The 15,515-nt window shown below is 30.7% G+C and overlaps 2 protein-coding genes across 3 annotated transcripts; both read right to left on the reverse strand.

The window, feature by feature from the left end:
- Positions 1-722: 722 nt before the first annotated feature.
- Eth (ecdysis triggering hormone) lies at positions 723-2,352 on the reverse strand. The gene is made up of 5 exons (XM_071778636.1): positions 2,169-2,352; positions 1,840-2,027; positions 1,621-1,702; positions 1,445-1,538; positions 723-1,170 (listed from the first exon to the last, which is right to left on the reverse strand). The coding sequence occupies exons 1-5, from the start codon at positions 2,218-2,220 to the stop codon at positions 1,101-1,103; spliced, it is 486 nt and encodes a 161-aa protein (XP_071634737.1). The 5' UTR covers positions 2,221-2,352; the 3' UTR covers positions 723-1,100.
- A 4,453-nt stretch (positions 2,353-6,805) lies between these two features.
- On the reverse strand, positions 6,806-14,973 carry LOC139812559 (uncharacterized). 2 transcript variants are annotated; one of them, XM_071777444.1, is made up of 2 exons: positions 14,696-14,973; positions 6,806-10,216 (listed from the first exon to the last, which is right to left on the reverse strand). In XM_071777444.1, exon 2 carries the CDS (start codon positions 10,214-10,216, stop codon positions 9,224-9,226), a length of 993 nt encoding a protein of 330 aa, XP_071633545.1. In that variant the 5' UTR covers positions 14,696-14,973; the 3' UTR covers positions 6,806-9,223. The 2 variants fall into 2 exon arrangements, with proteins under 2 accessions (XP_071633545.1, XP_071633544.1); XM_071777443.1 differs by lacking the exon at positions 14,696-14,973 and adding an exon at positions 10,628-10,834.
- Positions 14,974-15,515: the final 542 nt, after the last annotated feature.

Here is a 15,515-nt window from a genome sequence, read left to right on the forward strand (position 1 = left end):
TTCGCTAATGTTATCTGGTATTGTTATTTGTCGCCTAACGACTGACGCAAAGGTGAGGGATTGGCGTATGTAATTTTAGCGAACAACTGTCGCACGAGTCACACGAGAATCGAAAAAGCCATGGTTTCTTATAAGTATCGGTTTGATTATACCGGCAATTTTCCATAAGTCGTCAAAATTACAGATGCCCGTTTAAACACAGTGTATTGGATTAAGCGAAATATACAGAAGAAGGGAACGGCGCGAAAAGTTATTTTCTCTGCAATTTTTACAACCTGTTTCTATTGTTAGTCTTTAATTTTAAGGTAAGTATATATCATTGTATTAGCGTGCATTATGGAAGCATCTTTTCCTTTATTTTTTTTTAGAATTAACTTATTTTACTTAATTTTTTAATTAATAATCCTTCATTTATAATTAATTATAATAAATAAATAGTGCATGTAGAAGCAATAGTTGCAATTTTATAAAAATCTCAATCTTAATGCGGTGTAAAAATTTTATTGTTTAAGCAATTTATAAAATTAAAAATATTAATTATGTACGAAAATGTTTCTTCGCACGCAATATGTTAATAATATGCATAAATAAATAGTGCATAAAATAATACATAAAACATGATTTATATGTATATGCTAGAAATTCATCATAGTAAAAAATGATTAAAAAGTCTCATATGAGACTTTTTAATTCAGGAATAGTAGGAATAAGAGGAAAAGAAATAAAATTTTTCAGATTTTATTGTCTTCGGATAAATATTTGAACATTGATGAACAGTCAGTAAAATTGTTTGATTATGTACATTATTAAGAATCTGCATTCTAACAATTACTATATTTCCTACGAATTGTCAAGTTTTGCTAATACATTGTACATTGTACACTGTTAGGAAATATATAATAACTTAGTTTAAAAAAGATTTTGATTAATTATTTATTGGGATCTCCAAATTTGACGCAAAAAAATTGAAGAAAGATGAAAGCGAAAGCACTTTATATTTGTGTATTTATTATTTTTAATTACTTCCCGTCACCACATATAACAGCAAAAGCCGTATAACATTTAGCGTTTCCAAAGAGGTAAAGAGAACTTTTGAGTTTTTATTTTGCTTGCTTGGTTGCTGGTTCATCTTCGGTTCTTTTCTTTCTCTGCCACACTTCATTCTCGATACTTAAATTAATTAAGTAATTATTAATTGTCTACATAATAACAGATGTTATTAAAAACATGTTAAAATAATTATATAAAACAATAATTTGTAAGACTATGTTTCTAATAATTATCTCAATCTCATATAAATAAGTGTATAAATATGTTTTAATATATACATATGAAGAAATATTTTATACATTTTAATAAATTGTAATATTTTTTTAAGTGTTTTTTAAGTTATATTAATTAAAAAAATTAAATTTTTTTTACAATACGGCTTCATAAAACTTACTCATCGCCATCCCTCGAATATCCAGCTAATGTCCGCCACAATTCTTTTGGACCTTCAATCGCTAGAGGAAAGTTCTGCCAGGTAAATTCCTCAACTGACAATAAAAACAAGACTAGGTTAATCATAGGATCATTTGATTACACATATATAAAAAAATATATTAACGAATTTCGAACCTTTCGGAGAATAATCTATACGCCTTTTAGTTAAACCGGAGTAAGTTTCCTGTTCGTCTTGTAGCGATAGAGGATTAATTGACTTGAAAAATGCAATTCAGAAATTATTTAAAATAATTATTACAAAATTAATTATAAACAAAATCTCCAAAATATATATCTATAATAATACAAAAGAAGGCTTGTAATAATTATGTTAATTCAAATAATTATAGATACCTGTTGATTGCTTCTACCAATTCGAGGTATATGCTTCTCAGCTTTATAAAAGAAATCTTCGAATCGTCCGCTTCTGCCGACTCTAGGCAGAGTTGGTATCTTTGCGATTTTTAAGAAAAATGCTGGTACTTCCTCCGCCATTGTGATATTTTGACAGATCAACAATGTGGCAGCTCCAACAAGAAAAGCTGAGCAAGCGTTGCATAAAAAAATAATGTTGAACATTTAAATAGACAAGGCATTACTCCTATGATACCTTAAATAAGCATCAAACATACATCATCCTTGTAAATTTATACAACAATACGTAATGATAGTAATTAGCTTACCATTAAAGAAAACACCTCCGATACGTTGAGTACAAGCCCTCTGCGGCATCATTTCGAGAGTGTCGCAGTTAAGTACCTGTAATGAGTTAAGCGCAATTCAGTCTTCGAGAGCAACTTCACTCTTTGAGCAGCACATCACACCGGCTATACGTCGTCAGAATCAATCGCGACAATTATTTCCGTGAGTGAATATGCGCCAATCGACGTGGCATTCTCGATCGCGGCCGACGCGCAAGTGACTGCCATAGAAACTTGCCGATTCTCGCGGGAAGGATGCGAGTTTCGCGGGTGTTCGGCGAGCACTGAGCGAATTTTCGCGTACATACGGCTTCTTCCATTATCGCGAAGAGTGGACCGGAGTGCTCGAGGATTGTGGGCGAAGGAGAATCGACGGAAAAGTTTGCACGTCGTGAAACCCCATCGCATTTGAATCACGCCGACTGTTTGTCCTCGTCCGCGTAACGCGCGCAGGAATATTCAGCCGCGCACCCGCGCGAGTAAAATGCATTTCGTAGAATTGATGTGTCGTAGGACGTTACGGGAAATGTTTGACGTACCGTTACGCTATTGCATGGGTAAAAGTAAATAAAGAATCTCCGAAATCACAAGTGCGTGATCGATAACGCCTTCAGTGCGGAATTGAGAGTTCTATACGCGGATATAAATTAAATTTTTTCGAAGCAACTGAAAATTAAACTATGAAACAATCCCGATCTTGAATATAATTTCTTAAAAATAATGGTTTTAATTAATATGCAATAATAGTTGTTTTAGTTACAAATTACAAATAAGAATGTTTATTTTAACCGCAGCTGCCGAACTATTTGCTTCAAAATTCCATAAAGAGCACATATTATATTCAAAGATATGGCATTTGCTCTTCTATCTCAAAACCATAAGAAAGATATTGGTTATTCTGATTTAATGTCACGGAGATTTAATGTTGAAAACTGCGGATCTTTTGTAAAAGCCAGAATTCAATAAAAGATAGACTCTGATCAAATAATAACTAGTAATATCCTTACCTGAAGGTAAACTGAATGCAATGAGCTTAATTCTATCAGGCTTAGCGTATTTATACTCGATTAAAGAGCAATTAAATATTTAGTTCATGTACACCATGTTAACTAACACCAATCTTTGTCTTTAACTGTATCGAGAATAAATTTCTCGGTTGACCTTTGTCGGCGGAAGATTTATCGTCCTCAATGAAGTACTTTACTTAATCTGACATAAATTCTTGATACAATTTCTACACTGCGTTTTTAATATACAATGTATATCGATTTACCGACGCAGAGAATATGATTATTTATTAATTTTATCACCACAAAATAAAATCTAATATTGTAAGAGCAAAATTATTTTATTAACACGATTTTATTACTATACAGTGGAATGTTTGCAAGTAAAATATTTATGTTTAAATATAAAGTATCTTACATGTATATAAAATGATAAAATTAAATATATGACAATACTTTTGCGGTTGCTCCGTATTGCACCGTTTTTTCGGCCGTAGACAATAGACTGTAACCCTTATCCCGGCAGGTGAATGGCACGTGCTTTCCATATCAAATTGCTTCTAATCTACATGTACTGAGTTTCAATGAACTTTCATAATTATTCAAATTATTTAAATTATTTAAATTGAACGTTCTGTCAAATACACGCTTTACTATTTTAAACATTCTAGTCGGTAATTTCTTTATTACATAATAATTGTTTAAAAAATTGTCTATTGGCATTACTATGTAATAATTAAAGTAAAAATTAAAACGGATAATATTAGTCAACACTCTTATGTAATAAACGTGTGTGAGAGGTAGAAGGAGAGAATAATTAAAATAATATTAATTAGCTCCTGAAATCATAATACTTTATTTGAGATATTTCTGATAAACAAGGCTAGCTTGCGGAAGCTTAAATCATTTTAATTACAATATTGTTTAGATATAAATTACGATTAGATATGACACATAATATAATGATTATTGATAGAAAACAATGTGTGACGAATTTTCAAGCGCATGATTGCGAGTTTACTTTACAGGAGTTCAGTTAATTACATTGTTTCATGGATCGATCAGTCGGCGAGAATCGTAGTTTATCTCGGTCGGTTTTTCATCTTCAGTTGGATTCTTGATGATTCAGCCAAGCGGTGCAGGTTTCGCTGGCGACCTCGCAAATAGCCGACAGAGCGCGGCTGGTAACTTCGTAGTCTGAAAAGAAATACAATTTATTGATTACTTTGAGAAATAATGAAAAATGAATCTGACAAGAATTGATTATGGCGCAAAGAAGTTTTATAAATTGCAGTCATTTCTAAACAAAAGATATTCTAAGAATAGCAAAATTCTTCAAATAAATTTTAACGTCAAAGATTATACAGTATATCAAATAAAAGTTTGAGGAACGAGAACTACAGATACGATGTGTTTCAGATAATTTTTACAAAATAATATATTATATAATAAAATATTTAGTTAATTAATATTCTGATATAAGATAATCCATATCTAACAGATGGAGTTAATTTTATCTATTTGTATAAATATATATACATAAGCTTTAAAATTAATTTTTACTCTTTATAAAATTAAATCTTTTTTGATAAGTATTCCACAAAGATAACGTAAAACTTGTATATTTACCAGTCACAGTGTTAGATCGTTTGCCGAATATACTACCGTTGAAGGGTGGTTTTTTGTAGGCGGCATTTGCGCTGATGACGAAAGCTACCATGATAACAGCGAGAGCCAAGATAAGGCGAATGGAAACCATGTCGGCGCGTTGATATATTGTCGTCTAAAACAGAAAGTACAGAATTTGTTAATTATTTGATTATAACGCGCGATATAAACTTTTATAATTATTGTCTCATTTTGTTTACTGTCATAAAATAAATTATTATCAATCTTGTAATAATTGTAGATAAACAATAATAAATTTTAAAAAAATTTGTAGTAAATAAATTTTAATATAAAACGAAGAAAGCTTACTCTCTTTTGTGCGAACGAAAAGAACGTGCTTGATTCTTAGAAGATTGTTGGTCACCGAATGTTACGAGCGGCGCAAAAGCTGCGAGCTTTTATACTCGGGGAAACGATTCGAAGACAAATGTCTCTATCAAACGCAGTCGACCTACATTATTTGCAAGTAACGTCACGGGTTCGTCCAAGGGTATTGATTTGTCGCGAGATATCAAAATTCGTAATAACTGGCGATGACCAGCTTTGTGTTTAAGAATATATCACATAAAGCCGCTGTATAAAATTGAGATGTTATTGGAATTAGAAATATTTTGGTATGTGAAAGGCTAGATGATTCATGCAAAAGTTTACGAAATTTTATATACAGAAAAAAAGTACATAATGTGGGCATACAGAACACATATTATATATACATGTACATATTTTTTTAAATTATTGCAATTAAAAGTATGTGATGTTTTTACCTGAATAAACGGGGTGTGTCCGAGAGATAGATGGTACTCGACTGATGCTTCTTCGGTGGTTGAATCGGCTTTTATATAAGAGTAGCCTATGCTATAGGGATGTAGTGTGTGAAGAAGATAATAAGCTATCAGAAAGTGTGTAATGTAATTGAAGACCATCCTGATTGACATATACTTCAGGGAAATAAAGATTGCTTCGATCGCATCATGTAGAGATATAGACCGTATATCGAAAATCGTAATAAAATCACAGTTTAATAGATATAATCTATTATTAATCTAGTATTAATCTTAATCGCAGTTTAAAATTAATATCTATTTAATTTTGCTCATAGAGGAAGCTTTGTTTTTTATTTAATTTTTTATCAAAACGTTTGACTATACATTATTAACAGATCCAAATTTTATTATTTTATTGTAAGGCATTAAAAATTTAAAAAATATGTTAAGCTAAAAGAATAAGGAAGTACAAAGTATTTTTTATTGTGTACTGTTTAAACAATTATTTGAAAATTATCTATTATGTATATAATTTTGATATAAACATTTTAAAAAAATTATTGATAAGTAGAGTAAGTAGTTAGATAAATTCTTGTTTTTCCTATAAATTTTTTATTTTTTTTTAAATATTACTATGGAGGGAAATTAAAATAGTTATATCAACAATAGAGAAATCTATCTATTGTTGATAAACCTTTTCTCAGGGTCTAATCCGAAATTCCTGAAATCCGACTTACCCTTCGTCACTGACAAAGACTTATTACCCTTCGTTATCGACAAGGTACTATTATTTTTCCTGAGTACTTCCATCACTGTAGTCGATAAAAGACTTCGCTATACTTTCAGCCTATGATACACCAATCAATGCTTTCAAAACATTTTCGAAACTTTTTGAAAAAGATTATTTCTCAAATGTTCAAATGTTAATAACATTACAAATTGTTACGTTATCATTATTTATAAATTACTTAAATTTTTATTTAAAAAGTAATAATACTAAAATAATAACACAATTTTTAGAATTTTTGTTGCTATATAAATATTGTTTTTATTATTAATTTATTATAATGTGACTGAGCATATTATTTTTATACATAATTTACAATCTCGGCATAAGTAGTATAAATATAATTGAAAAAGATTAGAATTTAAAAGGTGCATATTTGGATACATGATAAAGCTCTTTAAGTAATTACTTTATTTAATTTGCACAAATCTTTTAAGATAATAGCGTTTTGCTTGTATATTGTTATATTACATGTTATATATGTATAGTCTTGTATAGAGTTACAATGAGCGATTGGTGTAGACTATATATAATTAATAAATAGATAAATACACATGAAATTCGATTAATGTTATATCTCTTATGTTATTATCATGCACATGTAATAGAATAATATGAATATTTATATTAATATAATTAATGTACATACAACCAAGTAATTATATAAATAATTACATATACATTAATGTAAGGTAATAAATTATTAGAGCCAATTAATCACGCTCTCGACGATCGATCGATTTCCAAGTACATTTACACATATTATATGTACATAATTAAATTACAATTCTTTCTCTAGGCACTCAACAAGTAACTCTCTGTTTCATCATTACTCTTGCTCTCTTATAAATGCAGATATGATATATTAAAAAATTTACAGAGTATCGAAGAACGTGCGTGTGTTTATCGATTGATAACCGAGAGCGTGATACGATTGAAAATACATCGTATAGGCATACTAGAGTCTACGTCTTATTGTCGCGTCACAACTTTTTCTTCTTAATTCGGCATGGTAAACAAACACGCCACCGATTGCTCGCTGTACGATCGATACAACGGTTATTTCACAAGATTACTAAGTTTTTCGATCGGAAGCGATCGATGACGTATTGATGCCGGATAAGACTTATCACACTAAACGAGTAAACTATTTGCGTTTTATCATTATACATTTATCACTTATTGTAATATCATATAAAGCGGTCGCTATATCGCCGAAGAATAATAATTCGACTACAAAGTGGAAGACATGGATTTTGTTTCGTTATAGCTTATTTACTTATTTAACATACTATGTCGTATAAAAATTATTAGTTCGCTTTAGGTAAACTATAATTAGCGCGAGAATGCACGTGCATATCGTGCGCGCATATAAATAGAATTTATTGCATAATACACATATCACACATCGATGTCCTGTTCACACGTCGCAAGTTTTTTGATTTTCGAATATTTATTATGTCTCAAGATACATAATATAATTAATTTACCTTAATGAAAAATATCAATTTTATAATAAAGTTTTACCGAATATTTATATATTTCTTACTATTTAGCAAAGATTATTTATTTTTATCAAAGATTATCTATTGGTGAACAATTATCTATTTTTTATTTATGATTATCGATTAGTGAAAGATTACCAGTTAGGATACTTTTAAAACAAAAGTATGTGCAAGACATAAAATATATACCAAAATATATTTTTGTTTAAGTTATATATATTAAACGCAATAAAAGGTCAATCTCTCGATCATAGGATGTAATATTGTGAAAGAGTAATAATATTTTTTTAAAATGTATTATTTTCATTTTTAATTAATGTTTCTTAACATGTTATAAAAGTAAATAAATCGAATAAAACGTTTAATTATACATATATTCATTATGATCATGTTTTGTCGCATAACCAGATTTTTTTCTTTTTTCGGAAAAGTACATATTATCTGAAATACTATTGAAGAATTGTGTAAAATTCCGTCGTTGTGCTATATCTCAACCAAAAAAGAACATATAACGCAACCGTGTGAACTGGACCTGTGTAGAACTCTCTTAAGCCTAAAGCGATTACAATGTTAAACATTAAGTGGAAAAGCTTATCATTATATTATAATCATTAACTTAATATTTTGTAATTATATTACTGTAATTATATTAATATACATCAAGTTTTGCCATTGATTTTCCCAGAATGTTTCCTGTAATAATTTATTTTGTTTTTATATGTTCCTTTAAACGTTTTATTCCGATTTTATCTACTATAACTGATTATACGGGAATGAGAATAAAAATAAATAAATATACATAAATACATATAAAAATATAAATACACATAAAAGAAAGAAGAATACAAATCGGATATATAAAATGTACATGTATATATTAAAAATAGGAAAATACAAATCTGTTTATAAATGGCACAATGTGTGGAATAGCAAACTGATATTTTTATATAGCGCTCAAATTATTACAATCTAACAATAATATTATGTAATTAGAATTATCGCGTATCATAAAGTATTACAATAGATAACAATTTGTTACATAGTTACCAAATAATAATTTGTTAATTTTTCTTACGTATTAGAATTATTATTATACATTGAATTGCCGAGACAAAAATCAATTTGAACAACAAAGGTAGAAAAGAGAATCATACATGCTTCAGATTATTTTTTTTTTACGATCTCTTTGATTACGGTGAGAAATGTTTTTAGCACAACGGATCGATCATGTATTATCGATTAATCTATGAGATATATAAATTCATGCCCTTCCACGCGAATTCTCTCCTACCTGTTATTATTTTATTCACGCATCTGTTTCATGTAACTTTGGATATAACTTTGGATCATTACACATTGGATTCCAAGCACATCTTATGTCTTTTTTGTTTAATTTGCATATGCTTTTGCAAAGACTGTCCAAGGCTTGGGAGACCCCCGGGTCAAGAAATACTTCATCCACAGTAGGGAGCTCTTCTTCTTTCTCTGGGGGGCGTAATTTCTCTTCCTCGGCCTTTTTCGAGAAATCATCTTCTAAGTCTTCTAAGTATTCTAAGTCTTCTAAGTTCTTTATTTCCAATGGTTTTTCTTCTTCTTCTGTATCCAGGAGAGTAGTATTCCACCTAGCCAGTCCTCGTGTCAGTTCTTGCCACGACGGTGGCTTATTCGAAGAGGTGTCCTCCTCAGTTATGTCAGCTTGATCATCTGGCTCAATAATCTTTTTAACTTCTCGTTTCTCTCGTTCTGACTCCGCGGTGGTAGCGTTCGCTCCATCTTTCTTACACTTATTGTACAGCAATCCTGACCTCACATTAACATCTTTGAACAGCTCGTTATGAATATCGCATAGGACGAGGGTATCGAGAGGTGAAGAGAGAATTACACTCAAGATATCGCTCGCCAGCTCCTTTACCAAAAAGTTGAGCCTCCAACTTTCGTGAAGCCGCATAGTGTTCGGACTCAAAGGTGATAAAGCTTCACAAAAACATCCTAAATTCGCTTGAAGAGACCCTCTCAGAGCAAAGCAGTTGACTTCCGAGTCAATTGACACGTCTGGATTGCACAGTTTCAAGCAGTGACTGGCAATAATCCACGCCTGGTGCTCGTCGGAGTCGGACTGGAGCTTGCAGTTTACCTTGGGATATCGGGGAAATAGCACCGGATCCCGCTCTCGCTCGGATTCAGTCTCTGCCCCGGGATTGCAGAGCAGGGCGCAAGCGTCAACCACGAGAGGCCTTGGCACGCTCGTGGCGCGGCCCACCAACGCCAACAGGAACACCCAACAGAGCGTAGGCGTCATCTGAAAATGATGGCTAATCAATATTCTGAAGGGGATGCGGAGCCCCGCGTTCCGATGCTGGCTTATTGGGAGGGATGTATGGCTAAGGAGGAATTTCTGGAGTCTGACCACGCTCCCGCACAGTATGTATCCGAGAGAGTCAGAATGGGATTCGATAGCCGCTGTATGTCTAGGATAAACGAGGCTGGAGATGGTCGGAACTATTGTGCAGAGATCCTAGATGATGTAATAAATGTTTGCGGAATATTGAACGCGTGCGATTTCAGTATCGCATTAATTTAAGAATTGCTTATCTTGATCTCGAAAATCCGAAAAATCGTGACGAAAGGTTTATTTTATTTGTTGAAAATCTCAAATTGTTATAAAAATATCTTTGAAACGGAATAAAATTTAATAGCGCCTTCTACTCACTTTCAATTGTGAAAAATACGATCGATCCAATTTCCGCACTCTTTCTCACAGTAGAATTTTATTAGAAAGTTTAGAAACAAATATCTGGTAAGATGAATATCGATATCCTTTTCGGCTTGAGGAATTCGTTGAAAGTGACTTCGATCCACAGAGAGACACACGTACATCGACGTCCGAAATACAAATATCTATTTCGGTACAGAACTGATGGCTTTTATAGCTTTAGTGCGAAGCAGGGCCGATCTTAGCATTGGTAGTGCCTAGTGCACATTGATATCCCCCGCTCTTTTCTCATATCAAATGATGCTAATATTCTTTAATTAGCAAGAATTTCAAGTATGATGTTAGAAAAGAATAATCTTGACATTTATAAAGTAATAAAGGTATCATTACTTCGAGATATATTTTATATCACACTAAGAGCTTTCTTCATTTTTATGTATATCTTTATATAAGTAATAAAAGTGAGTTCGTATATTTAAAATGGCATTATTTTGAACGATTTTGTTTGAGATTTTAATAATGAATGCAGTACATTCTTCCGAAACTATGTCGTTAATATTTTCAATAATAAAATTTATAGAAAACTAAAAGAATCTTCATAAAAATTTGGATTATAAACAGTTCTTAGATTATGCGATAAAGCTTCGTGTAACTATATACTTAATAATATTTTCTGAAGTAATACAATGACTAGTTTCACTTCTTTCAGTTGGGAAAAATTTCAATTTGGCATTCCGAGCTTGGCGCCCCGATTTTGGCTTCCAGTACAGAAGTATTATTCGCACAGACCTAAAACCGTTGCCATAAGTCACCTTAGTTAATCATAACAAGCTGTTCATAGCTTGCCAAACGAAAGAAACGTCGGTAGATTGTGCCGAGCCAAACAAAGCTAGAAAATCGTTAATACATGAATATTTCAACGACAATTTAAATTATAATCGTAAGAACGAAGAAATTATTTGTGACATTAATGATTTTTGAGTTAATAATTGCAAGAGTACCGAATATTTTAATCCGCATTTTATATATTCTTTCCAGTAATTAAATTATAAAATTGCAGAAATATGTTTTAAAGAAAATTTTATATTATACTCGTATTATTATTTTTAGAAAATATAATTCTAAATGAGTTTTTTGTAGAAGAAAATTATCATACAAAGAAATATTCACTCAATAACAGTTGGTTCAGGCTGTAAATAGGTTCTTCTGTAATTACAGAGACTTGATAACGGTTCAAAGAAGCCGTTGTAATTCCTCTATATAAAGGAAATAATAATAATCTTTCAAATGCTGCTAAAAACAGAACTCTTCGATATAGACAAAAGTATTTATAACTTTATAAGAAACTCTCTCAAAAAGAAAGTTAAATTAGTAAATTAATTAAATTAATCAGTAAATAATAAAAATTATCAACAACTATTTGAATTAAATACATTGTTGCTAATCACTGCTTATAATACATTCATAACTTTGCCACCGTATATTTCATTCTATTATAAATTGAGTATAAATAATGTCTAAATCAATAAATTTAATTATTTGAAATATATTTTACACCAAAATACACATACATCTGCGAGATTTTAAGTAATCTTAAAGGCAATTTTATATTTTATCTCGTTAATTGTATTGTTATGTTATATAATAAATTCTCAAACGTACAATAAATTGTGAAACTAACTTATTTTAATTTAAATATGTTATTCACAAAAAGAGAACACGTTCGTTTTGATTTAATCATTTAAAAATTAAACAAGAAACTTATGCTGATTTGAGACACCGGTTTGTCAGTTAAATTACTTGAGATCGCACACAAAGACTATACATATTATAGTAATGATATGTATAGTCTGCGATCAAATAATACAATTAACTTATATAAAGTTTTATCACTTGCATTTAATTATTTTTAATTAGTATAAATTGTTTTATAACCCAACCAAGATTATAATAAATAATAATTATAATAAAAATATTTTTATATATTAATACAGATTCCTATATAAGAAATTAAAAATCTGTAATTTTGTAAGAGATTTGATTTATTAATTTCTGTATATTCTCTTATATTTAACTTTATCTCAAATTTATACTTTAAATACAATGAAGAGACCAGAAGAGACATTCATAACATGCGAAATTCTAAATATTTACAAGTTGCTCGGCATTGTACTTTAGAGGAAACGCTAGAGAAACGTTTGAATTCTATGAAATTTAATATTTTCATTACTTTCTATAAATTAATATAATTCTCATTATTTTTTAAATTTTAAATTGTGTAACTGTTTGATTAAGTTTTCAAAATGTAATAGAGACAACATTTTATAAGTTCAGTATCAATTTTCGAGAAAGTTGTTAAAGAGAGATTGGATAACTTAACAGACAATACGCACGAATTAATTAAAACTGCAGATTTAAAAGCAAAGACAAGCGATCTAAATATTTTACTAGAAATAAAAGTATTTTGATAAAATTTAAAAAAATTATGCTTCTTTAATCGCGCGCATAGGTGTGTATTTTATATAAAATAAAATTTTCTACGATACTGTAACACCGTACCGTAGAAAATTTGTTTTTTACAGGAGAACTAGATCAAAAATAAATAAATTACCAATAAACAAACAATCTTTGTATTTAAATCACGTAAATTAAATAAAGTAAATTTCACATAAATTTTCTAATAAGAATTAAGAGAAGGATATTTAGTCTTATTGCACAATTCAAAAATCTTAATTTATTATGTTGCCAGTTATTCTTTGTTTTATTTCTTGCTTCTCATATTTAAATAAATCCTTATCTTTTAATAATACCGTAATTAGTTTGCAAATTTATAAGTAAATAATTATAAAATTAAATGCGTGACATGCAATTGTGTTATACATCCTAAAATTTATATATAAAAAATGCAAAAAGTTATGTAAGCAGTAATTAATCATAAAATAACAATTTAATTTTTGACAGGAAATAAATCCTGGTACTTGTATAAAACACCGATAATTAATTATATCAAGTAAGCACTGGAACATATTTTCTAAAACCTAATAAAAATACCTACCAAAATTTATTTACTCTCAAGTATCAAAAATATATTAATAATAAAAATATATTATTACAATTAATATCGCTTTACAGAAGAAATAAAAGGAAAATAACGTAGAAATACCATAGTAAAATAATGTCGACAAGTTTTTAATGGTAATAGGTATGTGTTTAGACAAATCCTTTTCCGAACGCTACACGGAATGTCAATTCAATTTAAAGTTTCCCAAAAGATGAAGAACGGAAAGGAAGATCGTCAGTATCTTCGTGGCCTGAGTTGCTCGTGGCTGCTCTCTTCTAAGAGCGGATGGTGGATGCTGGGATCGATGCTGTCCGACTGCGTGGTTCCATTAAATCGACGACCTACTCCTCTCCCTGCCAACCATGGTAAAATAACTTGGATCCTCTCTTAAAACAGTCACCTCGAGTTGATAGTTGCTGCTCGTAGGAACTTCGTGCTAAAGCTTTTCACGCGACGATAATGTCCGTTCTTGCTGATACGTAATGACAACCGAGTCGATGAGCAACAGCATTGTTTCAGCATAAGCACTGTCTTCCATCAACGGCTGGTGAGAATTCATATACACGGCTATTTAATTAAAATCCGATTTAATAATGATAATGTCACAGTTCAGTAGGATTAATTTTATAAGTATTACAATCAGACGCGGTAATGCAATCTGTTAAATTGGACATATTGGACTTTAGTTGAATTATTTATTTTTTAAAGAGTTTAGAAGATTAAAAAGTTTCATTTTAATAAACTTAAATTATAAAGACTAATGGAGTAAATTCATTATTATAATTATTATTAGAATTAATTTAAGATAAGCCATTATTTAATTACTTAATTCAGATTTATAGTAATTACATTTAGTGGTATAATACGTGTTTTATCGTTATTCCTACATTCATATCGTATTATTTCAAACGAAAAGAATTATCGGTACAGTGCAATTATTACAAAACGATCAAAATAAAATATTAATATAAAATTTTACATGTAACAATGGATTTTTCACATACATTTTACATATCCTCCAATAGAAAAATGTTACACAGAACAATTTGTTTTGATACTCGTACAAGTCTCGATTTCAATTTTGTCCGTCGTTCACAACTCGAAACATTGACACGGCATTGCAGGAATAGTAAGTTCTCGTGGGTTGTGTTACATCAGTTGCGCACATTGAGGATTTACACGCCTACACGCAAAATATACCGACGTCAATGAGAGAGGTACGCGCGGTGTACTAGTTACGATCCTGGCCCTTTCTGGGTCTCGTCCTGTCCTCCACCTACAACGAAGGACGGAGGACGGTATTGATTAAATTCACCGACGGCCATTTTGTCCCGGCGTTCTATTGGTTGACGTCCATTTTGTCCTTTCCACCCCCAGCACCTTCGGTGTAACCATAATCGTTTCTTCCTCTTCTAGTATAGTTGTCTCTGTTTACCTACCTGTTCACGTTCTTCAGCCCCGATCCACCCTCGTTGTCGATGGAAGACGACGCAGGCGTCGCGACATTTTCCACGGAAGAAATCGGACCATCAGCAATTAGATTCTTCTATAGTAACTCGTTTCGCATCCTAATGAGCGTTCCGTTTCTGTTCTAGATGTACCTTGCAGATATAAACTTAACATTTCAACATTGTCTTCTGATTGGTGAATCGATGACACGTTGATCACTATTTTAGTTTAGAAGAAAACTATAAAACTATAAAGTGACCCATTTATTGTCTGATTTTACTTGTAGTTAATCCCTAGTTAATATGAAAAAAATTTTAAAAGACTGAAAGAAAAGAGACAATTGCTTCTCTGATAAAATTATTTTATATTATTTGG

This window comes from Temnothorax longispinosus, chromosome 5, assembly GCF_030848805.1.
Source record: "Temnothorax longispinosus isolate EJ_2023e chromosome 5, Tlon_JGU_v1, whole genome shotgun sequence".
Lineage (NCBI taxonomy): Eukaryota > Metazoa > Arthropoda > Insecta > Hymenoptera > Formicidae > Temnothorax > Temnothorax longispinosus.

Coding starts and splice junctions, on each gene's coding strand:
- Eth (XM_071778636.1), bottom strand. CDS start 2,220: ATGATGCCGCAGAGGGCTTGTACTCAACGTATCGGAGGTGTTTTCTTT. Junction 2,028..2,168: donor CGGAGGTGTTTTCTTTAATG/GTAAGCTAATTA, acceptor ACGCTTGCTCAG/CTTTTCTTGTTGGAGCTGCC. Junction 1,171..1,444: donor TATTCGAGGGATGGCGATGA/GTAAGTTTTATG, acceptor AATTAATTTAAG/TATCGAGAATGAAGTGTGGC.
- LOC139812559 (XM_071777444.1), bottom strand. CDS start 10,216: ATGACGCCTACGCTCTGTTGGGTGTTCCTGTTGGCGTTGGTGGGCCGC.